Raw genomic sequence first — 27,883 nt, 5'->3', positions numbered from 1 at the left:
CGTAGCGTCTCAGAAATGGCGGGGTTTCGGCTCTCGCCGACGACACTTTTGGCGGCGCTTCTTCTCTGCCTCGGCTCGTCCTCCTCCTCCGGCAGCAACCCGCCGCCGTTCCAGCCCGCGCTGGTGCTCGACATGGCCAAGATCCTGCTCGACAACTACTGCCTCCCAGAGAACCTGGTGGGCATGCAGGAGGCCATCCAGCAGGCCATCAGCAGCGGCGAGATCCTCCAGATCTCCGACAAGAAGACGCTGGCGTCGGTGCTCACGGTCGGCGTGCAGGGCGCCCTGAACGACCCGCGGCTGACGGTGTCCTACGAGCCCAACTTCGTGGCCGTGATGCCGCCGGCGCTGCCCTCGCTGCCCGCCGAGCAGCTGATACGGCTGGTGAGGAACTCGGTGAAGCTGGACGTCCTGGAGGGCAACGTGGGCTACCTGCGGATCGACCGCATCGTCGGCGAGGAGACCATGGCCAAGCTGGGCCCCCTGCTGAGGGACAACGTCTGGAACAAGGTGGCCCGCACGTCCTCGCTCATCTTCGACCTGAGGTACAGCACGGCGGGAGAGCTCTCCGGGGTCCCCTTCATCGTCTCCTACTTCTCGGACCCCGAGCCCCTCGTTCACATCGACACCGTCTTCGACAGGCCCTCCAACGCCACCCGGGAGCTGTGGACCATGGCCTCCATATCGGGCGAGCGGTACGGGAAGACGAAGGACGTGATCATTTTGACCAGCAAGCGCACGGTGGGCGCGGCCGAAGCCGTGGCGTACACACTGAAGCACCTGAACAGGGCCATCGTCGTGGGCGAGCGGTCGGCCGGCGGGTCGGTGCGCGTGCAGAAGATCAAGATCGGGGACGACTCCGGGTTCTACATCACGGTGCCCGTGGCGAGGTCCATCAACCCCATCACGGGCCAGAGCTGGGAGGTGAGCGGCGTCGCGCCGTCGGTCACCGTCCTCGCCAAGGAGGCCGTCGGCAGCGCGAGGGCCCTGCTCGCCATGAGGAGCGCCATCCCCAAGGCCGTGCAGAACATCTCGGACATCATCCGGAGGTTCTACGCCTTCACTGACCGAGTGCCGGCACTCCTTCACCACCTGGAGTACACGGACTTCTTCTCGATCGTCTCCGAGGAGGACCTGGCGACCAAGCTCAACCAGGAGCTCCAGCTGGTCTCGGAAGACCCTCGCCTGATCATCAAGCACACGGACGACGACATCGCTCTCACGGGGGACTCGGACCCTGGGAAGGTTGTGGACGATTCGGCGTCACTAGAGGCGTTGGTTGATAGAGTGTTCAAAGTGCAGGTCCTCCAAGGAAATACCGGTTATCTCCGCTTCGATGAGTTTATAGAGTCGTCCATGGTGGCCAAACTAGGACAGCTCATGGCTAAAAGGGTCTGGGAGCCTCTGAAAGACACCGAAAACCTTCTCATTGACCTGCGCTATAACACCGCCGGGTCATCCGCCTCCCTAGCGCTGATCCTTTCCTATCTCCACGATGCCTCGCAGAAACGGCATTTCTTCACCATGTACGACCGAACTCAGAACACGACGAGGGAATACGACACCCTGCCCGGGCTCACGGGGCCCGTCTATGGGTCCAAGCGTGATGTCTACGTGTTGACCAGCTATTACACCGCAGGCGTCGGAGAAGAGTTCGCCTACCTCATGCAGTCCTTGCACCGCGGCACGGTCATCGGGGAGATCACCTCCGGCACCCTGATGCACTCCAAGTCGTTCCAAATCGAGGGCACGGACATCGCCATCACCGTCCCTTTCATCAACTTCATCGACAACAACGCGGAATGCTGGCTGGGAGGCGGCGTGGTCCCCGACGCCATCGTGCTCGCCGAGGAGGCCGTGGAGCACGTCCGCGAGGTCATCCGCTTCCACCGGGGCGTCATGGCGCTGATAGAGGGAGCCATGGCGCTCCTCGAGACCCACTACGCCATCCCCGACGTGGCCGCCAGAGTCAGCAGGGCGCTGCGGCGCAAGTGGACGGACGGGGCGTACCGCTCGGTGGTCGACTTCGAGTCGCTGGCGTCGCAGCTCACGGCCGACCTGCAGGAGGCCTCGGGCGACCACCGCCTGCACATCTTCTACTGCGACGTGGAGCCCGAGACGCTGGACATCGTGCCCAAGATGCCGTCGGCCGAGGAGGCGGGGTACATCATCGACGCGCTGTTCAAGGTGGAGGTGATGCCGGGCAACGTGGGCTACCTGCGCTTCGACATGATGGCGGACGTGGAGGTGGTGAAGACCATCGGCCCGCAGCTCGTCAAGCTGGTCTGGAACAAGATCGTCAACACCGACACGCTCGTCGTCGACATGCGGTATGTATATGACACTGCATGCGCAAAAAAAGCATGGGAATACGGGTGTGTATATATTACAGGAAACTCCCGTTAAACTTTCCAACAAACTCCTGTAAACTCCCGAATTGTACCGTCACACCTGTATATTTCCGTATATTACTGTATATGCCTGCTAAATTTCAGGTTTACGGGCAAATATAGTGCCCATAACTCCTCTTTTCACACGGTGTGATGTAGCAATATGTGCAGTTCGGTTTATCCTAGAGAGTCCGGTTATGAGTTAATACACGGCGATTACAAGTAGCCCAAAACATGACATAGTATTCAATTATTCTGAAGTGAAATTATAAGGCAATAGACAGTGGTCCCATGGAGCCTACTGTACTCACGGCATATTTCCGTGTATGATATAGATACATGAACAGCAAAGTATGATATGATATAGTACTTTATTGTCAGTTTGCACTGAACTTTGTCTTGCGACCCAGCGGCCTTGTATGCAACACATATACACACATTTGACATAACACAGGACAAAAAATGATATATATATAATACACATGTCCACAGCTCAGTCTAGTCCTGCGGCCAAAATCCTGATTAAGCCTCTTCAGTCTGACCTTATTGTATGCTGGAACACTGTATGCTGTATGCTGGAAGACACGATTGTCTGGGCCGCACCCCAAGGTCGGTTGTCATCAGTCTATGTCCTAACCGGAGAGCTCTGAAGGAGTTTTAATAAATATCGCTTCCAGTACATCAAACAGGGCTGGTCTGTGGCCTCTCGTTTTAATTGGAGCACGTACACACTATAGACTATGGAGTGTGGACACTCTTTTAAGTAATGTTATATATGCTCTAAAACAGTGGTTCCCAAAGTGGGGTCCAGGGACCCCCAGGGGTCCTTCAGGGAGTTCCAGGGGGTCCCCAGCTAAGTGATAGTTTGGAACCAAATGGGTACCTTATGGGTCTGTAATTCTGAGAGTGTACAAATGGAATCACCATTTGTATTCTCTCAGAGTGACATTGATTTTACAATATAAATTGGGGTCCCAGAGATAGAAATTACATTATCCTTGAAATTAAACAGGTTGAGAATCGTTGCTAGAGCCGTACAAAATCTTCTCGTATGGGGGGTCCCTGGCATATATATTCAAAAGGGGGGTCTAATTAGTGTCAATTTGGGGGGTCCTTGAGTTAGTTTGGGAACCGACTTCTCAAAAAAGGTTTATTTTTACACCAACAACAGGTACAACACGGGCATCTACACCACGGCCATTCCTCTGCTGTGCACCTACTTCTTCGACGGCGAGCCGCCGCCCAAGCACCTCTACTCGGTCTTCAACCGCTCCACCAACGCCGTGACGGAGGTGCTGACGGCGCCGCGGGTCCTGGGCCAGCGCTACGGCGCGTCCCGGGACGTCTTCATCCTCACATCCCACATGACGGGCTCCGCGGCCGAGGTGTTCGTGCGCACCATGAAGGACCTGGGCCGCGCCACCGTGGTCGGCGAGCCCACCATGGGCGGCTCGCTGTCCAGCGGCACCTACCAGATCGGGGACAGCATCCTGTACGCCTCGGTGCCCAACCTGGCGGTGCTGAGCGCCGCCACGGGGAAGGTGTGGAGCGTGTCGGGCGTCGAGCCGCACATCATCTGCCAGGCGAGCGACGCGCTGACGGTGGCCCAGAAGGTCATATCGTCGAGGCGGGCGAAGAGAGGCCACGGGAAGTAGTCGTCGGTGTTGTTCCGTTTTCAATAGGGGTGCACGATTATGAAATCATGACCGATGTCCGATCTCCGATTATTTGCAGGGTCATATCCGAGCCGATACCGATTCCGACCGATTCCGATATTATACAGAGGACCGCAATGGAAACAAGCCTAGGCCCTATAGGGGCTTGGCCCAAAGCCTGTTAATAAATTATTCAATCAATCAATCAATAAATTGCATAATACTTGTCCAAGTGGCTACTGAATGAGATGAGTACACAAATTAAATTATTTTTATTTATTATTATTATGAATTGTGTTTATTTTTTTTAATTATGTTTTATTAAAATAATGTGTATTATTTTGAGACCGTTCCGATACCGATATGGCATCTTCATGGCCGATATGGCCAGTTCCGATTATGCTACCGATTAATCGTGCATCCCTAGTTTTTAATCTACCTTCAACTTGATTACTTTACCCTTTGTTTAATTACAGTGTACACTTCATGCATAACAACTATATCGGGGTTCCTTGGTAGTTCAGCTATAGTTAGCACAGTCTGTCCTGACTCTCTATATGCACTGTCCTTTCTGTGTAAACCAACCAACCAACAAAGGAAGAAGTCAGAAAAAACCTGACATTACAACTATAGCCTATACATCACAAGAGTTAAGTTTATACTTGATGAAGTATAAATTAAGGCCATACATGGACCCTGATCTGAAATACATAGGATTTAAAGATGTGTCCAAATCTTTCCTCGATTTTTTGTTGTTGAAAATAACAGATCAACAAGCTCACGCAGCGCATACTGTAGCAATGTGACACGATCTATAGGGTAAAGTGGTCAGACTAATTGTGATGCTACATTAACCAATTATTCTGGGGAACCCCCTGCAAAAGATAATCAGTACTCAGTCTCGGGTACATTTGCTTAGGCGCAGTACTCAAAGTAAATGTGTTTCCTTACTGTCCACGACTGGCTCGTGGACACTTTTGCTCGTTGAAATATGACGAAATATGATCGTCAAACACGATACGGGAAGATAGAGCAGAAACCAAGGAAACATCAGAGTTTATTACTATTATTCTTCACATTAAATGTGAAGAAGGAAAACAATATGCACATCCCAGTGTCCGAATACGGTGCTGGACCCAAAAAGTGACCAAATGAAGAAAAAAGTGGAATGTCCGCACACAATATATAATTCTGCTCCCCGACCTTTTTATTTCAACCTAAATACAATACTATAACTGTATAATACTAAATACAGTTCTTGGAACTTGAGAAAGCCCGGAGTGGCAAAAAATTGTTGTATTTAGGTTGAAATAAAAGGGATGGGGAGCAGAATTATATCGTGTGCGGACATTCCACTTTTTTCTTCATTTGATCACATTAAATGTGAACCATAATCCATGTGGTCCAAGAAAAAAAAAGTCAAACCTTAATGATTCTAGATAATTTCATTTTTTATATTGATACACTTTGTATTAATTTGGGCACCTTAAAACTCCTCTATTTGCACTTATAGGGAAGCACATCCCAGAAGAAAAGATGGAAACTGTGATATGAGATGCCTTTTGTTTTGAAATATGATGACATCAGTGTGTTGTTTTTAAACTCTGTGTAATTCCTGTTGACATCACATGTATTACTAATACCAAATGCATAATCCGACAATGTATTGTACGTGTTTGTTGACCCATTTTTACATGACTACAGAACCAGTGTAGGTTTAGAAATAAATGTACTTTGGTGTTTTTGATTTAATCTTTTTAATGTTTAAAATATATACTAGGTATGTGTCACTTATATGTAGGCTTATCTTATGTACGTATACATGTGGTCTTGTTGTTTTTCTTTCCTACTACCAAAAGCACTTCCAGAATGTCCTTGTGCAATTGTTAAGCACTGAAAACAACCAGTAGAGGGAGCCATTTGCAAAGAAACCTACAAACTGTCACTGTTCACTTCCTCTACTATTCTGTTGCTGCAGGCAAAGATCTCTCCTCCGTTATTTTACCCCGCAATAAAGTATTTAAACCACACACACAAATAAACGAACTTGTTCATGATATTGGCTTCGTGATATTTAACAATATTATTAACAACAATGGATGTCCGTTACTGTAATAGACAAATAAGTCTGCTTGCTGGTGATAAGACATGTTTCTTCTATGTTGAGCAGCACATTGAACAGGGAAGTTGAGGGAACATGGGGCGGCGGTGGCTCAGGGGTAGAGTGGCCGGATGGCAAGGTTGCCAGTTCGAATCCGGGCTCCCTCAGCGACGGCTCCAGAAAATTGTGACTGGGGGTGCTATGGTGGGGGCTGGCTATTTTGAGGGGGGGGGGGGGGGGGCTAATGAATCTTGGTTTACTGTACATATAGAAGTGAAGTTAGTCAATTGGGCTTGTTTTGAGGGTGGGGGGGGGGGGGGACTTAGGGGGGCTAAGCCTCCACCAGAGGGGACTAAAGTCCCCCCCCCCCCCCTGCAGCCGTCCTTGCCTAGAGTTAGTGTTGAAGTGTCCTTGAGCAAGACGCTGAACCCCAAATTGCTCCCGATGTGCTGGTTGGTGCCTTACATGGTTTCCTCTGCCATCGGTGTATGAATGTGTGTGTGCGTGCAGTGAATGTAATGCACACTATGTAAAGCACCTTGGATAACGACGCTTTACATAGTGTAAAGGCTATATAAATGCACCATTTAACATTCCACTGCCGTCCCATTAAACAACTTAATTGACCCTAATTTCTTCTTTACGTCGGGCACATTATTATAGGCAATTTAAGACTTTCGGAAATGTTCAAAAGATGCTCCGAAAATGTCCAAAAAGTCTTATCTTGTGAGCTTGCAGAAACCTCAATTTCACTACTTTTGATTGAACAGCCATGAGCAACCATGCCGAGAGATGCGGTGCAGATGGCGGTTAGTGCATGGTTGGTCATCGAGTCAAGTTGTAAACGTATAGGTTAGTTTGAATAAGAATAGAAGAAAGTGGTTAACCCATTCTGGACGGGAACCCCTTTTGGTGTTTTGAGCATTATCTTATAATTTAGCTATTGAAAAATAGCAGATCTACAAGCTCATGGCGTGGCACCGAGTGCCACGCTACGAGCTTGTAGATTTGCTATTTTAGAGAAATCGTGAAAATGTGCCTCAAATCTTTGAATATATATTGTTGTTACAGAACAGAACGTTTTTAACTAAAATCTTTGCTTCTGGGAGTCGGTCCCTGGAACAGCATATTTTTCAGATGGGGGTCGACTGCCAATTAGGCTACATATACTTTTTTCTGGGGTCCTTCACATGAAATATTGAGCACCACTGATATAGAAAAATAGGGTTTTTCAGAAAACTGTCATGATTTAGAAGACAATCTTTTTGCATTTCGATGTCAGGCCCCTCATGGTGTGTGATCCACTGAATGCCAGTGCCAGATCAGCATGCAAAAACAGGGCTTGAGGTCAATCAAAATGCTCCCACAAGTAGGAGGACAGAGCAGCAGATTGTTGTTCTAAGCCTGTGAGAATAAAGTGCTGACTTAGACTTAGCATACCATATGGAATAAGCCTGTGCAACAAATGTTGGTGGGGTATGCAAAAAATTGCTAAGACGGCAAGCTTTCTCGCCACGGAATGAACTTCCACCTAGAAACTGTGATGATGTTAGATTAATTCCTTTTCATAAAACAAAAAGCGAACAAAAAACCAACCCATTGCATCCGCGTGGGATTTGCGAGATGATTGTAATTATACTGTTGTGAGACATCCTTTCGTCGTGTCATTAGAGAGGTTATGTTTGCATTCTGTGCACGTACATGTAGGCAAACACAACCACAGTCCATAAATTATACATGATACACAATACCTATGTGGGTCTGCTAAAAGTCACACATACAACATGTTTACTTAGTTTAGACTCATTAATCTCCCGGGCCCTTTTCAACAAGAACCACAGAGATGCAAAGTATTCAACTTTCTGTATGCATACAGGTTATACAATTACCGCTGGCTATGAGCCTTCTATGAGCTGTATACCTCTAAGACGCAAACACACATGGAAGGTGCTCAGAAAATAGCCCTACACAGTGGCTGACTGAAGTAGGGTAACTATTTCTACCAGTCACAATCCCCTCATTGGAGATATCCCTGTCTTACGTTACTATGAATGGCACATTTACCGTAAGTCCCTTGCCATGTATATTTAAGGATGGTATATTGGGCAACGTGGTGCGACCCTGTTTGGCTATAGCTTGTTATTGTCTTACAAAAGCACTGCACTGGGATAATGCGATTAGTGGGTTTATTGTGGGGGGCAAAGCCTCTTAGGTGAGCGTTAACAGAAACGCGTGCAGTCAGGAAACAGTCCCATTTGTCAAAGAACCTCAGCGTGGACGGACGGAGGTTCTTGCCGATCGGTTTCTCTCAAGTCTCTCCGAAACGAGAGAAAAGAAAAATGGCTAAAGCAGTCCTCCTGGCAGCGTCTCTGCTCCTCCTGAGCAACGTGCTGGTGGTGCGCGCCACCTTCCCTCCCAGCCTCATCATAGACATGGCCAAGATCCTCCTGGACAACTACTGCTCCCCGGAGAAGCTGGTGGGCATGCAGGGCGCCATCGACGCGGCCTCCAGCAACACGGAGATCCTCAGCATCCCCGACCCCGAGACCCTGGCCAGCGTGCTCACCTCGGGGGTCCAGGGCACCATCAACGACCCGCGCCTCATGGTCTCCCACGAGCCGGGCTACGCTGCCGCCGCCCCTCCCCAGGTCTCCGAGCTGCCCACCGAGCAGCTCCTGGCCATGCTCCAGCACGCCATCAAGCTGGACGTGCTGGAGGGCAACGTGGGCTACCTGCGCATCGACCACATCATCGGCGCCCAGGTGGTCGAGAAGATCGGGCCCACGCTCCTGGAGCAGGTGTGGAGCAAGCTGCTGCCCTCCTCCGCGCTGATCTTTGACCTGCGCCACACCATGAGCGGGGACATCTCGGGCGTACCCTACATCGTGTCGTACTTCACCGACGCGGAGCCCGCCGTCCACATCGACAGCGTCTACGACCGCCCCTCGGACACGACCACGGAGCTGTTCACCATGACCGACCTGCTCGGAGAGAGGTACGTATACGACCGCCCCTCAGACACGACCATTATGGTTCACCATGACCGACCTGCTCGGAGAGAGGTACGTACGACCGGCCCTCAGACACGACCATTATGGTTCACCATGACCGACCTGCTCGGACAGAGGTACGTATACGACCGCCCCTCAGACACGACCATTATGGTTCACCATGACTGACCTGCTCGGAGAGAGGTACGTATACGACCGCCCCCTCAGACACGACCATTATGGTTCACCATGACCGACCTGCTCGGAGAGAGGTACGTATACGGCCGCCCCTCAGACACGACCATTATGGTTCACCATGACTGACCTGCTCGGACAGAGGTACGTATACGACCGCCCCTCGGACACGACCACGGAGCTGTTCACCATGACCGACCTGCTCGGAGAGAGGTACGTACAACCGCCCCCGCGGACACGACCATTATGGTTCACTATGACTGACCTGCTCGGACAGAGGTACGTATACGACCGCCACTCAGACACGACCATTATGGTTCACCATGACTGACCTGCTCGGACAGACGTACGTACGGCCCCCCCTCGGCCCTCGGACACGACCACGGAGCTGTTCACCATGACCGACCTGCTCGGACAGAGATTGTAAGCGCCAATTAAACCCTGCAAGACCCACCGTTGGAACATTACAACCATTTATTTAATGAATGAATTAATATTTAATATTTTTCTGTTCTTTTTTCACATAAACATCATCGTTGATGTTCATTGTTTAGTCTTGCAATGCCATTGGTCATGATATTTGCATATAAATACCCCCCACAGAGGCACAAATTCACACAACTTCAAAATCTCTGGACAATTTTTTACAAATTTGAACCTTAACCTTTGACCTTTAACCCTGAGAAAAGCAAGGAAAATGACTGTAATATATATATATATATATATATCTTTGTGATCATTAGAATGTCTAGAACATGTATATTTATTATTGTGAAAGATATCCCCCAAATGTAAAGTATTAATTTATTATTATTATTATTTTAATTATAATTTTTTTTTTTTTTTTTTACATCATTTCCTCTGCAAAGTCCTAGTAGTACAAAGTAGTAGTAAGGTTGAAATCTCTTTTATGCAAGTAGAAATATATCCGGGTCTTGCAGGGTTAAAATGAAGCGCCTCGTCCGCACCAGCCGGCACACAGCGTAACAGTTGATTTAGTCAACCCAAAATGTATTTTGGCGGGCCTTAATGCCGTCATAATGACTGATTTTACACTTGCTGAAAATCGCCGATCTACAAGCTCACAACGCGTCGTAGATCTGCTATTTCCATTTAGTTTTTGTCAGTGAAAAAGTGACAAACATTTATTATCATAGTTTAAGGGGTCGTGGCCTGACAAGGTTGAGAACCACCGTATGTGTGTGTGTGTGTGTGTGTGTGTGTTTGTGTGTGTGTGTTTGTGTGTGTGTGTGTGTGTGTGCGTGCGTGCGTGCGTGCGTGCGTGTGTCTGCGTGCGTGCGTGCGTGTCTGTTCACTTTTTATACTTTATTGAAAATTATTCAGGGTTTACAATTCATGTATTCACATGGAAATTACGTCCAATACAAATCAAACAAGGCATTTCAATACAAAAGTGCCATGGTTTTAGTTTATTTTTCTCTCGAGTCCAGAGATCTCTGTCTTTTCAGTTCAGTCTATATCTGTTCATCTGTTTATCTGGCCATCCTCTCCCGAGATGGCCTCCTGGTGAATCATCATGGCACTTCTGCTGTTCCATATTTTGTTAACAACAATATCCCATGAGTAAAAATCATGCTCCATGGCAGTCATTTGTTCAATAAAAACCCCATACATGACATACATAGCATTATAGGTGACACTAAAGATTATGCGTCTGTCTGTTCACCATGTCCGACCTGCTCGGCGACACACACAGGTACGGAAGCACCAAGCCCCTGGTCATCCTCACCAGCCGACACACCACCGGCGTGGCCGAGGACGTGGCCTACTGCCTGAAGAACCTCAAGAGGGCCACCCTCGTCGGAGAGAAGACGGCCGGCGGCTCCCTGAAGGTCGAGAAGATCCGCGTGACCGACACCGACTTCTACGTCACCATCCCCACGGCCAAGTCGGTCAGCCCCGTCACGGGCTCCACCTGGGAGGTCGTCGGCGTCAGCCCGGACGTGGACGTCGCCACGGAGGACGCGCTCGCCACCGCCCTGGAGATCCTCGCGCTGCGCGGCCGGGTCGCCGCCGTAGTGGAGGGCTCCGCCGCGCTGGTCGCCGAGAACTACGCCTTCGAGGCCGTCGGCGCCGTCGTGGCCGACAAGCTGAGGGGACTGCTGGCCGGCGGCGAGTACGGCCTGGTCAACACCAAGGCCGGCCTGGAGGCCAAGCTGTCTGGAGACCTCAAGACTCTGTCCGGAGACAAGAGTCTGAAGACCACCAGCAACACCCCTGCTCTGCCACCCATGGTAAGATATATACGTGGTTTCACTTTTCATTTCAATTTTTTTTTTTTTTTGACCTTTCTTAAAGGGACACTTCACCCTTTTTGCAAAAAAATATATGTTAATGACGTTTAGAAGCTTTAGATCACTTTCCTGGGGGTATTTATGTGTGTAATATGTGGTTTTAGATATTTTAGATTGTAGCAGTGAGCCTGTTGTCTCTGATGTCATGGACACTGGGCTCACTTCCTTCCTGGACTACATGTTGTCTCAGTAAGACAGCTCTCCCCCCTATCCACAAGGAGGAGCAGTGCACCAAAGAATTATGGGAATTGTAGTCCAGGAAGGTAGTGAGACCAGTGTCCATGACATCAGAGACAACAGGCTCACTGCTACAATCTAAAATATCTAAAACCACATATTACACACATAAATACCCCCAGGAAAGTGTTCTAAAGCTCCTAAACGTCATTAACATATATTATTTTGCAAAAAGGGTGAAGTGTCCCTTTAACAAGCATGTATAACAATACATAATTCATTATTCGAGACACTTGAGTGGCCCGAAAAGGTGTAGGCTGAAGCTAAAAGCTTATAATTGCCCTGTTGGTTTACAGAATCAAATATTAAAACACATAAATAGAGCTAACAAAACTGTCAAACAGTTAATAAATATGTTTGTTAATTCAAGTAAGAAAATAATAAAACTTATGACTGTATTACTGAATTATATACATCCATGATTAATTGTTTTGCATAATAAAAACTAAAGAACAAAAATAACTGTACATGTTTCCCCTTGATTTCCTTTTTTATCGTTTTTTTTTCGTTGCATAGAAGTGTATAATCTGAATCGTTCTGGTGAATTGAAAATGGAGGACGGTTAGCCGATTGTTATTGATCTGTACGTTAATTGAACTGTACCCATATTCTACAATCTGACAAACGCAAACGTTGTATAAAAAACCACACCCATGTGAAGTGAGGGGCGCTAATATATTAGAGTCTAACTCATGTGGATTAGGTGATGTAATGGTGTTGTAAAACAAACGGTGCCAACACAAACACTAAACGCCATTAAAGATAAAGAGACAATATGACGTAATGAGTTACAAAATTACATATGTTTTCCATTCATTGTCAATGGTGTTTATTAAACAAACATTGAACTAAAGACAAACATTCAACCTGTGTATAGGAGGGGCTCGCTTCCCTCAAAAACACGTAATTATGTGAAATGTGTGTAAAAACATTTATAAAGTCTATAGATCATGTGCAATTTTACTTCTTAACATGAAGCTGAAATGGTTTCACTTCATACTTTGGCCACATATAATACTTAATGTAACCGTAGAACATAAACTCTTCCGTTGCCGCAGGACTATTCTCCCGAGATGTTCATCGAGCTGATCAAGGTGTCCTTCCACACCGACCTGCTGGAGCACAACATCGGCTACCTGCGCTTCGACATGTTCGGAGACTTCGAGGAGGTCAAGGCCATCGCCCAGATCATCGTCGAACACGTCTGGAACAAGGTGGTCAACACCGACGGCATGATCATGGACCTCAGGTACGTTGGTACGGTACGCTGTGGTACCTCAGGTACGTTGGTACGGTATGGTGGGTCTCAGCCTGGGATCTTGCGGGGGTTCCCCGGTTGACAGTGAAGTGACAACTTCACCACTTAACCTCTCTTCATATAATTGGTCCTCACTAATGTTCATGATGAAATACCACAAAACCTTTCTACTCAGTCTGTGTCTCACGGGAGGCCTACTGTGGGCAGTTCAGACACCCGTCCACCAGTGACATCATCGATGGGAATCCAAGCTAATAGAAACGGCAGGCTTTCTATTCCTGAGAAGTTGCTATGTGATAGGCCTAATGGAAGCCATCGTTCTCACGATAATACAAACTATCTGCCTAACGTGATGTCACTGGTGGACGGGTTTCTGAACTGCCCACAGCCCTCTTATGAGACACAGACCATGTAGGAAAATAATTGTGGTATTTTATCATGAACATTAGTGAGGCCCAATTATGAAGAGTGGTGAAGTGGTCCTATAAGAACTTTTGGGAAAAAAAATGATAAAAGAAAGAAAGAAAAGAACATTTACTGCATCAAATATAATCAAACTATTTTATAATAATTAGTCAAACATTGGCCAAATTGTCAAATGACATAAGAAAGAGGCAAACAATTGGGGAATAGCCAATCTACAAGCTCATGTTGCGAACTTGCGAGGCGTTATGAGCTTGCAGATCTGCTATTTTCACACTATTTATCTGTAGAACCTCCAAAACTGCAATTACAAGTACTTCCCCAGTTCAAATACGAGGGGGGGGGGGGGGGGGGGGGCAGGTCAGGTTGTGGCCTCCTGGCGGCGCTATAATAGGCCAATGTGAAAAGGGTGGGATATATTCCTCAGCCTAGTAGGAAAGTGCGTGAAAGATTTCACGTAAATTGCACGCTGCGTTCATGATTTGAGGCTTTTTGTTCAAACCTCCTGCAAACTTTGAAAGGCAATATTAGCCAATTAGGATGGAATATGAAATATCGGACAGCTCGTTCTTGAGCACATGACTGTAGAGATACTGTGTAACGACTTGCGGAGGTTTTGGACAAAATCTGGAGGAGTAATAGCAAAAAAATTGTTTTACACAAGTAAGACGCGCAAACGCGGGAAGCGAATGCAGCTCGTACATATTTGGGTTTTTTTAAAGATTATTTTACTCCATCTTTAAATGAAGTAACATTACACAAGAGGGTGTGCTTTATAGTGATTATTGGCACACCAGTATAGTGATGCAGTTGTTCTATTGTGCATGTTGGCTCAATCTAACTGGCTAAGGAGTCCCCAAAACAGCTATACGTCCAAATATGGAGTGTGTTGCATCAATCACAAACAAATCACTCAGCTCCATATATGGGCACAAAAGGAGCCAGGTCCACATATACAGTAACAGCGGGACAGACAGACATGATCTGCTAGGTCTCATAGTTAGTGCTCACTGCGTTCGCAAAAAGTCGGCCTCCTGGTGGCGCTATAAACAGGCCGTTCTGGAAAATTAGAGATTAGCTGGTAACGGAAAAAGTTTGGGAACCACTGTCCTAACATACGACTGTGATGGTATGTCTTGCAGGAACAACGTTGGCGGTCCCACCACGGCCATCGCCGGGTTCTGCTCCTACTTCTTTGACGCCGACAGGAAGATCCTGCTGGACAAGCTGTACGACAGACCTTCTGACACGACCACAGAGATCTGGACCATCGACGAACTCACTGGTAAGGACCTTCTGACACCAGCCAGGAGCTCTGGACCATCGATGAACTCACTGGTAAGGACCTTCTGACACCAGCCAGGAGCTCTGGACCATCGACGAACTCACTGGTAAGGACCTTCTGACACCAGCCAGGAGCTCTGGACCATCGACGAACTCACTGGTAAGGACCTTCTGACACCAGCCAGGAGCTCTGGACCATCGACGAACTCACTGGTAAGGACCTTCTGACACCAGCCAGGAGCTCTGGACCATCGACGAACTCACTGGTAAGGACCTTCTGACACCATAGCCAGGAGCTCTGGACCATCATCGACGAACTCACTGGTAAAAACGGAGCAGATCAATTACACGAGAGGGTGTGCGTTACTGTCATTAATGGCACGCCGCATGCGTTGCAAGAACGTTGAAGCATGAAATCACAATATATAATATAAACGGTGCGTGGTGGATTCCTCGCGACTTGCGTCAGTACAATCACTCCTGCAATTTCCCCAGATAATTGCACTTTCTATTTTTACTCACTCTTTCATCATTCTCTCCTTCCTCTATACTTTCCGTCCTCTGTCTTCCCCTATACTCCTTGCACCCCTGTTCCTCTTTCTCCTTTCTCTCCTCCCTCCCTCCCTCCCGTAAAGGTGCGCGGTACGGCGCCACAAAGAGCCTCCTCATCCTGACCAGCGGAGCGACCGCCGGCGCCGCGGAGGAGTTCGTCTACATCATGAAGAAGCTCGGCCGCGCCATGATCATCGGCGAGACCACCGCCGGGAGCTCCCACCCCCCCCAGACCTTCCAGGTACAACATATAGTGAGATAATGGAAAGACATAAATCACATCCGTGTGAACTGAGTGGTGCAACTCCGTGTGGGGAGGTCCCCGGGGGGGGGGCCCCAGTAGAGTTCTCAACAGGCCCTAAAACAATCGGTCAGGTTTGGCAGAATTTGAGAACTCTACACTGAGTAAAAGTGAAACGCCTGTCAGCACCGGATCTTCATATACCGTAGATAAATACCCAGACAGACAGAACAGAACTATTATTTTTATTATCATTGAAAAATGCAATATATATATTGTTTCATGGCCCTAAATAAAACATTGGGTCGGATTTGGGCAGAGTTTGAGAACAGACCCACGGGAACCATTGCTGCCTTTCAAAACACATGAAGGCCAGCTAGTGGCCTCGTGGTTAGTGTCCGACTGTCGGTCCTGAGACTGGGAGGTTGGGGGTTCCATTCTCCAGCTGAGTACATTCTCTAAGCAGGGTGCTTAGTAGACGGGAAGCAGGGTGCTTAGGACTCACTCAGCATCAAGGATGGTTGGACTGGTTGGAATAACGTGTTCCTTCCACGCACTACGTCCAACCAGGGAAACTCCCCCCTGTCAGGTGTAACCCTGTCAGGTGTAAAGGAGCAACTTGGACACTCAGGCATGAAGGAAGCATGAGTTCAAGTCTGTTGCTCTCCCCTTGTCCCCTATATATGGGGACTAGGTTGGTGGAGGGTGTGTAGAGCCCAGGATCACATTACATGATTGACAGAGGGGTGAAACATGGGTTACAAAATCGTGGGATAAAAAATATATATAAAAAAAAAGGATGGTTGGACTGGGCTAGGCCCCTGTGCACGCACACACACACACACACACACACACACACGCACACACACACACACACACACACACACACACACACACACACACACAAAACAATAATTGATGAAATCACTGAATTACCAGCTGCATTATTATTATCTGCGAGGGTCCGCTATATAACTGCCTCTGTGTCCGTTTCAGCGCAGTACTTTAGGTAAAAACCAAAAGTATCTAAGGCGGAACTATTGTGTTCTGAGTCAATCGTTTCCGCCCGGACAGATTTGCGGTGTGCACATACATCAGCAAATGAGAAAACCACCTGGACTAGAGGACTAACTTGCACATCGATGATAGACTCAGCTTGCTTTTGCACAGCAGCATGGTATAAATAAAACTGTTCAGTTAACCCTATAATTGCCTAAACACTTCCAGGTGGGCGAGACCGACGTGTTCCTCAGCATCCCCACGGTGCGCTGCGACACGGCGGGGGCGGGTCCCGCCTGGGAGGGCGCCGGTGTGGCGCCGCACATCCCCGTGGCGGCCGACGCCGCCCTGGAGACGGCCAAGGGCATCCTCAACAAGCACTTTGCCGGCCAGAAGAAGAAGTGAACCGCCTCCTCCTCCTCCGCCCCGCCCCGCCCCGCTCGCGGCGGCTGATACGGAGCTGACGCCGTTCCTTCCTGCAATGGTCACTTTTTAATATGCTTTCTTTTATTTTTTTTGGGGGGGGTGGGGTTTGTGGGGGGGAAACAAAGGATTTATGTTTTTTTTTTTTAGGATGTGGAAAAGTTGTTTGGTGTAATTAATATAATACAAGACGAATGTATAGGACATGAGAGTATACGGTCCAACTGTTTTGTTTTGTTGTTCTCTCTTTTAAACCTAAGCCTTTTTTTTTAGCCTATTTTGTTTTGTATATATATATATAAAAAAAAGAAGTGGTGAGACCAACATGAATTAGCCAATTAATAAAGCTACAACAACACTACAACAGGGTGTCCTGGCATAGGGTAGGTTTGTGCTTCTGTCATTGATTCCAGTAGGTTTTTTGAACAGTTTCACTCCTTGTGTGTGTGTGTGTGTGTGTGTGTGTGTGTGTGTGTGTGTGTGTGTGTGTGTGTGTGTGTGTGTGTGTGTGCGCGCGCGCACGGGGGGGGGGGGGGGGGGGGGTTATTTCGGGATGTGGGTTTACAGTCTATGAATGTTTATGTAAAGCCAGATGTGATATGGTTATTCTAAGATATGGGGGTTATTCTAAGCTTATTCTTAGCAAAGCAGCAAAATAAAGTGAGCAACTTGCAAAGCTATAATGAAAAGAGATTTACTAAACGCACTACAAAGTCCAATGTGGGGTACGTTTTTTTGTTGTTCACCGACTAGGGGACTTTGATTGAGTGTGTTTGTATCGCCGAACTCATTATAGGTGCAAATCTTCAAGCTTTTTTGTGAGCTTGTAGAGAGATAGGCTATTTTGGTGCGACACTGTTGCACTATACAAAGTATGAAATGGATCTTAACTGGTTAAGATGGTTGGTCTTTCTTTCTTACTGTGTATGATTGTTTGTGAATCATGTTTTGGAACACAGGTTTATTCTTACCATGTGCGGGGTGTTTGCATTGTATCGATTCCTGCGACAGAATAAACTAAGTTGAAAGGTAAAGCTTTGCTGTACGAGCCTCGTCTTTTCTAACAACAAAGACAGCAAAAGTATATATATTTGTATTATCCAGTGGTGTAAGTAACTACGTACATACGGAAGTACTGTATACTTAAGTACACTTTTGACCTGACGAAGTAAGTAAACTATAAGGGCCTAAATTGTCTGAGCTGCTCCAGTGCCTCCTTTCCTCCAGTAACCTGTCCTGCTTCTGAGATGCACCAGACTGGCCTGCCATAGGCTAGAGGCCTCTGAGATGCACAAGACTGGCCTGCCATAGACTAGAGGCGCGGTTGGAACTCCCTTCTACACTTTTGAGATATTTGTACTTGAGTATTTACAATTTACAATACTTTTACTTCTACTCTACTCCATACATTTATTTGAAAACTTAAGTTACTAGTTACTTCGGAGATTAGACCAAATACATTGACCACTTCAACCCTATATACATTTTGGGCCATGTGAAAATAGCAGATCTGCAAGCTCACTTGCTTTTAGTACATTTTGATACATTTTGATGCCTGTACTTTCGTACTTTTACTTTAACATTTTTGAATACCAGCGTTTTATTGCACCACGTCGCCCGCCCGTCGTCGTTGCCGCTTGCCCCCCCCCTGCCGTCTCTGCTGGCAGCCCCCGCATTGTTAACCCATTCTGACCGAGATCAGATTCATACGAGGTTTCTACAGGACACACACTGGTCTGATTAACCCATTCTGACCTGAGATCAGATTCTAAAAATGTCAGTCGTTCTTCGATTTTTCAAAAAATAGCAGACCTACAAGCTCGTAGATCTGCTATTTTTCAATAGCTAAAGCACGACATGATGCTAACACCAAAATGGGTTCCCGTTCAGAATGGGTTAAATCCGTCACTGGTGACAGGCGAGATGATCAGAGGAACAGTTTATACCATAACAATTATGAGATGGACAGAAGTATATGGAAAGAGTTTCTCAGTGAAGCTGCAGCCAGTGAAAGAGTGGATATGAACTCTGGTCTCCGCATCATAAAAGGAGACCAGACCCTCCTCATAATCCACAAACACTCCCACTTTCTGGAGTTCCTCTCTTACAGGGAGGCGGACATAAACTGGGTGGGCAAAAGCCAAGTAGTTATTTCCATTTCACAACTCTATAGTCCAGTAACCATCGTTGGTCAGGGAGACTGATCTCTTCCTGTTGATGGACTCTCTGGCCACTCCTAACCTCCAGTCAGTCTTCCCTGTAACCTGAACCTCATAATAAAACCTTCCCGAGGAGAAGCTTGTGTTGGTGGATTTGAAGTTCTGGAGGAGGTGGAGGTGGTCTTCAGTGTGTGAGAGCTGTATCAGCTCAGAGCTTCTCTTCACTAACTGAGTCATGCCTGTTGCAGATCTTCAATAAAGCCTTCAGCCTGTATCTCTGTTGTTTTCTGCTTCTCTTTAATCACATCAATGAGCTCAGCCTGGCTTCCCTCAATACAGCTGATCAGAGCAGTGAAGACCTGCACACTTACGGCTATGACTGCGTCTGCATCTTTCCCGCTGAGCTCTACTGAGCGTTTGAACTTCTGAATCTTCTCTTGTCTCTCCTCGATCATCTGCTGAACTTCAGCCTCAGTCTTTGCTTCATATTATTTTTTCAACTTTATTGTGACTCTGTGTTACGGACTACGGTCCTTCTGATTATTTGTTATTTGTTTAAGTATAATTATTATTTATGGTGTCTATTAAATTAGGATAATGATTATAAGTTTGTTATTTGTTATTATGTTTTATGGCATGTGACAAATTGTATTTATTTTGCTACAGTACTCAAGTGAATTGACAGACATGGCTCTGAGTGACAGGTCCCTGATTGGACCTGCCCCTCTGTTCCTTATTGGTTCTCCCCGACAACACCAGTTTACTGTAGGCTGGGCACTCTTCCTGTCTCTGTATAAAAGCTCAGTTGAACTTGGACTTCACCAGGGGACGACAGCATTCAGCAGCAGAGACGCGATCCCTCTAGTCCTCTCTTGTGCCTGCCTTATTGTTTTGTTTGTTCTTGTTCTATTTCGTTATGCCGTAAGTTACACCAGTTATGATTTGTTGTATTTAGCCCAGTTAAGAGTAATCTTTGTTTTGCCTTTATATAAGTCTGTAGCCTATTATTTGTCCTGTCCAAATTATGTCATGTCCCTTCACCCTATCGTCTAGGGCCTAGATGAAGGTCCATAACACTCTGATTCAGATTTTACGGGGGCCAGTTTCGTGTACACACGTGTAACACAGAAAAGAGAGTGGTGGAAAGTTGATGTGGGTGTGAAGTGGAATAAATCGCTTTGAACAGACATCATTCGTGTTTTAACTGGACATCGGTTGAGCAATCAGCTCGTCAATATTACGTCAATTCTTTACACCTCCACCATCTGTTCTCTCCCCTCCAGGTAGGATTGCACCAGCTCACTGATGTTCTATCGAAACCAATTGCTTTTAGCTTGTTAACCAGTATGGAGTGGCTCACAATTGGACGCATTTTTTCTGCAATATGAGTACTTTTGTTTTTAGTACTTTTTGATACATTTTGTTGCCCATACTTTTGTACTTTTACTTGAGTACATTTTTGAATACCGGACTTCTACGTGTAACGAAGTACATCTACATTGCATTTATTGATACTTTTACTCAAGCACATTTGCGTACTTTTTCCACCACTGGTATTATCCAAACACAGCTGGAAAATCATCGTTGACAACCCCACCCCAATGCAGGCACAACACGAAGACATTACAATACCACTTTACACGACACAATGCAGGAAGGGGATCTGTCTGAACAAAGCCATGCTAACCATGGCTGCTAGTATGTTTATGTAACACCAAACACATTTCTTGGCACTTAAATAAATCATCTAGAACAAATCCTCACCAGATTTACTCAAGATGGCAACATTAAACTGAATCCACAGCCTGCATGGCCCATGGAGAATCACTTCGGGGCATTGTTGTGCAGTTTTACAGCCCTGTTGTTGATCACTGTTGTGCCAAACAAAGCAGATACGATTGGTGCCCGTCGACCGTTTACAGTGGTTGAGACTTGGGACTTTACGCTTGAATTCACACGCGTGTCTCTGTAAAGAAAAATACGAAGATAAATTCAAAAGTGAGAGCCCACTCTACTGTAAAAATGTAATAACTTAAGCTCTGCAAATGGGGAAAATGCTGTATATCAGTGGTTCCCAAAGTGGCGTCCGGGGAACCCCAGTGGTCCTTGAGAGAGTTCAAGGTGGTCCCCTGCAGCTAAATGATAATTAGGAACCAAATGGACCCTTATGGGTCTGTAACTCAGAGTTAATTTAGCATTGGTTTTACAATATAAATTGGGGGTCCCAGAGATAGAAATGCCATTAAAAACAGTACAGGGGGTCCTTGAAATTAAACAGGTTGAGAATCTCAGCTAGAACCGTAAAAACCTTCTATTATGGGGGTCCCTGGCATATCTTTTCTAATGGGATAATTATTGTCAATTTGGGGGTCCTTCAAATGAAAAAGTTTGGGAACCGTTGCTGTATATCATATGACACAATGAGACAATTATATACCAACTAAAACATTCAAGAAACTCTCTCAAGGCAACAGAATAATTTTGCCAGTCTAAGAGGTGACAGACACGCTTATGTAGATTAAGGTTATACAACACAAGACTATCCTAAATGCAGAGTCTAGAGAATGCTGTCAAAGTCAAAGTCGTACGATTAGTCACACGTTATCGCAATGTAATTTGTTCTCCGTTTTGGACTCTCTCTTGGAGCCGTGAGTCACAGCGCACACCACACTCAGGAATCATTAGTTGATTTATTTATTTTTTATGATTTTTTTGTGGCTTTCCATTTTATGGAGGTACGTACCCATTTCCTGTCAGTAGGCTGACAGGAAATGGGTAGAGAGATGGGGGGAAGACATGCAGTAAAGGCCGTTGGGATCGGGAGTCGAACCTGCGGCACACTGGATTACCAGCCAAGGTGCCTGGACCACTGAGCCATCATCATTAGTTGATTTGACTGCCAATCCAACCCATTGATGCTGAGTGCCAAGCAGGGAGGCATTTTTACAGTCTTTGGTATGACCCGACCGGGGATCGAACCCCAACCTCCCAGCTTCAGGGCGGACACTCTAACCACAAGGCCACTGTCTGGTCTGACTCTGTATACGCCAATGACATGACAGAATTACTCAAGGTTATACTGTAGGTACAGTGCTGTTATGGCTAAGTTTATACCTGTGCTGGTTGAGGCATTTATTCATTCATTACACTTGAGGTCAGACACTGATATGCTATGCTGAATCTGGGAATATTTTAGTTTAGTTTTAATGAACCATTTCTTAACAGTATTCAATTTTCTCAATACTGTTTTCACTAGTAGGAATAAACACGCCATTGGGGAGGTTTAAGGAATTTATTGACAGTGAATAAATGGAGGGATGAAGGAGGGATGAATGAATGCGGATGTGTAGGTTCCGGGGGGTCGCCGACCCTGGAGTCTTTGGGGAGGAGGTCGAATGGCACTTCGTCGTGTGGCGTTCGTCGTAAGGCGTTCGTCTTACGGTGCGCATGGACAATATCCCCCCGCAGGAACCTGATAAGGATGGGAGAGAGTTTTGTTTTAATCGTTTGATCCGCTTTTGGTGAGGTAGATGTAGCTCCTTTGGGGGGAGCGGGGAGAGGAGCTGCTATGGAGGTGAAGGGGTGGGGGTGGGTTGCGAGAAGCCTGTAGGAAGGCGGCTAGTGTGCGACGCAGCGAGGCGGGCGAAGCAAGGAGGATTCTGGGTGGTATTGGGCAGATATAAAAGGGGGACAGGTAGATTGACGTGGAGGGAGGAGAGTGGCGTGAAGGGCAGGGCCAATGCGCGTTTCTCCTCCTCCTGAACATCAGTTGTTCCAACTCCATTTCACTAGTAGGAATAAACACGCCATTGGGGAGGTTTAAGGAATTTATTGACAGTGAATAAATGGAGGGATGAAGGAGGGATGAATGAATGCGGATGTGTAGGTTCCGGGGGGTCGCCGACCCTGGAGTCTTTGGGGAGGAGGTCGAATGGCACTTCGTCGTGTGGCGTTCGTCGTAAGGCGTTCGTCTTACGGTGCGCATGGACAATATCCCCAAAAGGAGCAACGGGCCGCGGCTACTTATTAGGGGAAGCCAGGGAGGTTCGTACGGGTGGAACTGGTAGGCTAGGGTGGCCCATCTGCCAAGCAGGTGGGTGGCGAGGTCTTGGGGGCCTCGGCTGGCAGCAGTGGATGCGGCGCCGATGTGGAGGGAGTGCTGTGGAAGTTGTAACTAGAGGAGGCGGAGCGTGGCGAGGTCTAGGGAAGGGAGAATTGTAGGGGGGGAGGAGCGAGGCCGTGGCTAGTGAAAGTGACTGGAGGAGGTTGGAGAGCGTGGCGAGGTCTAGGGAAGAGAGAGTTGTAGGGGCGGAGGAGCAAGGTGGCCGTGGCTAGTGAAAGTGACTAGAGGAGGTTGGAGAGCGTGGCGAGGTCTAGGGAAGGGAGAGTTGTAGGGGCGGAGGAACGAGGTGGCTAGTGAAAGTGACTAGAGGAGGTTGGAGAGCGTGGTGAAGTCTAGGGAAGGGAGAGTTGTAGGGGCGGAGGAACGAGGTGGCTAGTGAAAGTGACTAGAGGAGGTTGGAGAGCGTGGTGAAGTCTAGGGAAGGGAGAGTTGTAGGGGTGGAGGAGCGAGGTGGCTAGTGAAAGTGACTAGAGGAGGTTGGAGAGCGTGGTGAGGTCTAGGGAAGGGAGATTTGTAGGGGTGGAGGAGCGAGGTGGCCGTGGCTAGTGATGGTGAAAGTGACTAGGGGAGGTTGGAGATCGTGGCGAGGTCTAGGGAAGGGAGAGTTGTCAGGGCGGAGGAGCGATGTGGCCGTGGCTGGTGAGGGCCGAGAGCGTGGCGAGGTCTGAGGAAGGGAGGACGGTCCGAGCCGACTGCCTAGGAGGGTGGAGGGCCGCTGCGGAGAGGTGTCGAGGGGAAGTTCCGGGGGAGAATGGTGACCTGGGTATACACATCACGGACGAAGTCGCATGGTCTTAACGCTTAACACTAAATCATTTTCATTGTAATTATACTCTGTATCTGTACACGTGACGAATGAACCTGAACCTGGGCCTGAACCTAAACCTGAACCTGAAATTGAGGGTCTGGGGCAGGATACGGGTCTGAGAGAGGAACCCGTGTCTGCGCATAGTTTGTATTCTAGGTCCCCAAAAAAACAAAAACGAGCAAGGTCTAGAACTGGGGGCGGGAGTGGGTCGGGAGGAAGGTGGATCGAGCGTGGGGGAAGTGGTCTAGCTGGATCTCCTGGGGCAGGCACTCTCTGGGCGGCCCTGGTCTGGCCGTGGAGAGAGGAAGGGGGGGACGGGGAGGGAGGACAGGAGAGAGAGGAGTGAGGCGGCGGGCAGCGGATCGTCTGTGAATGACAAATGACAATTGCAAATATGGACTAATGACAAGGCACATTTGTTCTAGCACGGTGACCAAAACATTTGACATGGAATATTGCGAATATGGACTGATAACGAGGCACATTTGTCCTAGCACGTGACCAAAACATTTGACAGGGAATATTACAAATATGGACTATTATGAAAAGGGATACCACGGTGGCGAGGTAGCTGGGGGGGATGGGGGGGGGAGAGAGAGAAATGGGGTTGCTGTGGAGAGAGAGAAGTTGGGAGGAGGGGGGGGGGGGTAGGAGGAGTCGGAAAGGACGCTGGGAGGAGTCAGCGTGGGGTGGTAGGTGGCCGGGAGGGGCGGGTAGGCGGGTGAGGCCTGTGGGAAGGCAGAAAAAGCCAGCGGGATGGTGGGCGGAGCCTGGGGAGGGTGGGCCGGGAGGGGAGGGTAGGCGGGTGAGGCCTGTGGGAAGGCAGAAAAAGCCAGCGGGATGGTGGGCAGAGCCTGGGGAGGGTGGGCCGGGAGGGGAGGGTAGGCGGGTGAGGCCTGTGGGAAGGCGAGAGAGGCCGGAGGGAAGGTGGGCAGAGCCTGGGGAGGGGGGGCCGGGAGGGGAGGGTAGGCGGGTGAGGCCTGTGGGAAGGCGAGAGAGGCCGGAGGGAAGGTGGGCAGAGCCTGGGGAGGGGGGGCCGGGAGGGGAGGGTAGGCGGGTGAGGCCTGTGGGAAGGCGAGAGAGGCCGGAGGGATGGTGGGCAGATCCTGGAGAGGGGGGGCCGGGAGGGGAGGGTAGGCGGGTGAGGCCTGTGGGAAGGCGGAGAGGCCCGAGGGAGGGTGGGCGGAGCCTCGGCAGGAGAAGCCATGAGGAAGGTGGGCGGAGCCTCGGCGGAGGCGGGCAGAGAGTGGGGGGGATAGGAGAGAGGGAGGGAGGGGATAGGAGAGAGAGGGGGGGGAGGAGGGGATAGGAGAGAGGGAGGGGACGGGGGAGGGGCAGCCGTCGGACTAGCTGTGGAAGGTGAGAAGGAGGGGGGACAGGGGCCTGAGTGAGAGGCTGAGAGAGTGACTGGCTGACCGACTGGCTGAAATACCATTTACGATTTGTGATTTAGGCATTTAGCAGACGCTCTTGAGCCAGAGTGACTTACATGTGAGCAGGAACAAAGCATGACGTACGTCGCAAACGTAAGAGTAGTTATCGTGAATCAGGTATAAACTAAGAACGTAACGGTGGAGTATCTAGTCGACTATGCATACTATACTATAATTTTATACGATATACAAGTGTACTAAGAAGTGCTAGGCTACGTAAAGTGCATGGCATGGGAGCATGGCGGGGGCGTGGGTCATGGCTGGCTAACTGGCTGCGTGAATGGCTGAAGGAATGGCTGGGGTCTGAGAGGCGCTGGGAGCGTGGCTGGCTGAAAGAATGGCTGGGGCCTGAGAGAGGCGCTGGGAGCGTGGCTGGCTGAATGGCTGGAGGAGTGGCTGGGGCCTGAGAGAGGCGCTGGGAGAGTGGCTGGCTGAATGGCTGGAGGAGTGGCTGGGGCCTGAGAGAGGCGCTGGGAGAGTGGCTGGCTGAATGGCTGGAGGAGTGGCTGGGGCCTGAGAGAGGCGCTGGGAGAGTGGCTGGCTGAATGGCTGGAGGAGTGGCTGGGGCCTGAGAGAGGCGCTGGGAGCGTGACTGGCTGAAAAAAGGCAGAAGAATGCCTGGGGATGGGAGGCTGGGAGCTTGGCTGGCTGGCCGACTGGCTAAAAACGAGTTACGATTTGGGCAATTAGCAGACGCTCTTGATCCAGGGCGACTTACGTTTAAGTGGGAACAAAAGCACGGAGTATCTATGTCAACTTAGCGTACTATGCTATATTATACGATATACGTGTTTACTATGAAGTGCTAGGACTACGTAAATGCAAGTCTATTCAATAGTCTATAGTCAATTCAATTTTATTATAGTGTCAAATCACAACAAGTTGTCTCAAGATACTTTAAAACCAACAAAGATCCACCCAGAGCAAGCAATATTGCGGGGGGGGGGGGGGGGGGGGGGGGGGGGTAGAGGGAGAGAGAGAGAGATAGACAGAGAGAGAGAAAGACAGAGAATAGGCAGGTGACTGAAAGGCTGAGTGAATGGCAAGCAATTGTTACGTCCATACGGTATGATACGCACGACATAAGGAAGCTTGGCTGCAGGGAAACACTGTGAAAGTGCGAGCCGTTAACATGAAAAAAGGCTGCGTGGAAGCCTGAGACCGCAGGGAGAAGCACTATAGTGAGTGCAGTCCGTTAGCTGGCCTTCGGCGACCCCGTGTGGTTTCAGCAGGAACTGCTTCTGGTTGGGCTGTCACGGAGTGATGACGTGACAGGCTGCGCGTAGTATGAGATTCGGGCATGAATGGAAAGCCGAAAGCCCTGAGCTACGCTGTGGCTTAATAAAAGGACGGACGGTTGAATGAAACTTAGCTTTGTGAGTTGTAGTGTTGGGGAGGCGGATGGATCGTTCTGTTTGGCTCGAACGGCGTGGCTCTTGAACTGTGGGTGGCGTCATCTGATCGGCGAGGGTCCCGTGTCGTGACGGTGTGCCGGTTCTGAAGTTGGGGAGGCCATCTGTCTGTGTAGCCCGCAGCAAACATGTTGATGAGCCTTGGTGGCGTTGGAAGTACGCGAACGAGGTAGAATGCTGGTTCCGTGGACGAACGGTGAGTGAGGAAATGGTGTTGATAAAATTTGCGAGAGAAGCCTGTAGGAAGGCGGCTAGTGTGCGACGCAGCGAGGCGGGCGAAGCAAGGAGGATTCTGGGTGGTATTGGGCAGATATAAAAGGGGGACAGGTAGATTGACGTGGAGGGAGGAGAGTGGCGTGAAGGGCAGGGCCAATGCGCGTTTCTCCTCCTCCTGAACATCAGTTGTTCCAACTCCATAAATCGAATATGAAATTAGAATTCAAATGGCCGAAAAATACACAGACCTTTATGCATGGTGTGATTATTACATACATTGATTATAGTGCAGTTAGGCACATTTGGGGCAGGGTGTGCTTAAATTAATTAATTGCAGTTACGGTTAGGCACGTTTGGGCATGGTGTGATTAAATTAATAAACTGTGTTAAGTTTTTATGCATGTGTGTAAGGTTAATCCATGAGTCTCATGTCCTACCCGCAATTCAAAACATCAAGTCTCATGTGACGCCAAATTACTTGGGCAGGTGGAGATGTTGCCCTTATGTGAGGTTCCTGAGACCGGATACGACAGGAAGCACGCACATCTCCAGAAATTCTACAGGTGCTGGTCAAAAATACGTACAGTGAAAAAGGAAGGGATGTCCGCACACTGAATTGTAGCTCCCAGGAAAATTGTTTATTTGATACAACGTTTCGACCACTGTGGG

General features: G+C 48.5%; 1 protein-coding gene across 1 annotated transcript; it reads left to right on the top strand.

Moving 5' to 3' along the window:
• Positions 1-15: 15 nt before the first annotated feature.
• Positions 16-17,045, top strand: irbpl (interphotoreceptor retinoid-binding protein like; the record flags this gene model as incomplete). The annotated part of the gene is made up of 8 exons (XM_080790143.1): positions 16-2,330; positions 3,562-4,041; positions 8,389-9,141; positions 11,049-11,586; positions 12,942-13,132; positions 14,707-14,849; positions 15,484-15,641; positions 16,869-17,045. 8 exons carry the CDS (start codon positions 16-18, stop codon positions 17,043-17,045), a joined length of 4,755 nt encoding a protein of 1,584 aa, XP_080646269.1.
• Between the last annotated feature and the right edge of the window lie 10,838 nt (positions 17,046-27,883).

This window comes from Protomyctophum bolini (assembly GCF_963924005.1).
Source record: "Protomyctophum bolini genome assembly, chromosome: 18".
Lineage (NCBI taxonomy): Eukaryota > Metazoa > Chordata > Actinopteri > Myctophiformes > Myctophidae > Protomyctophum > Protomyctophum bolini.
Note: the sequence above shows the minus strand (reverse complement) of the source record. Positions and strands in the feature narration are given on the sequence as shown.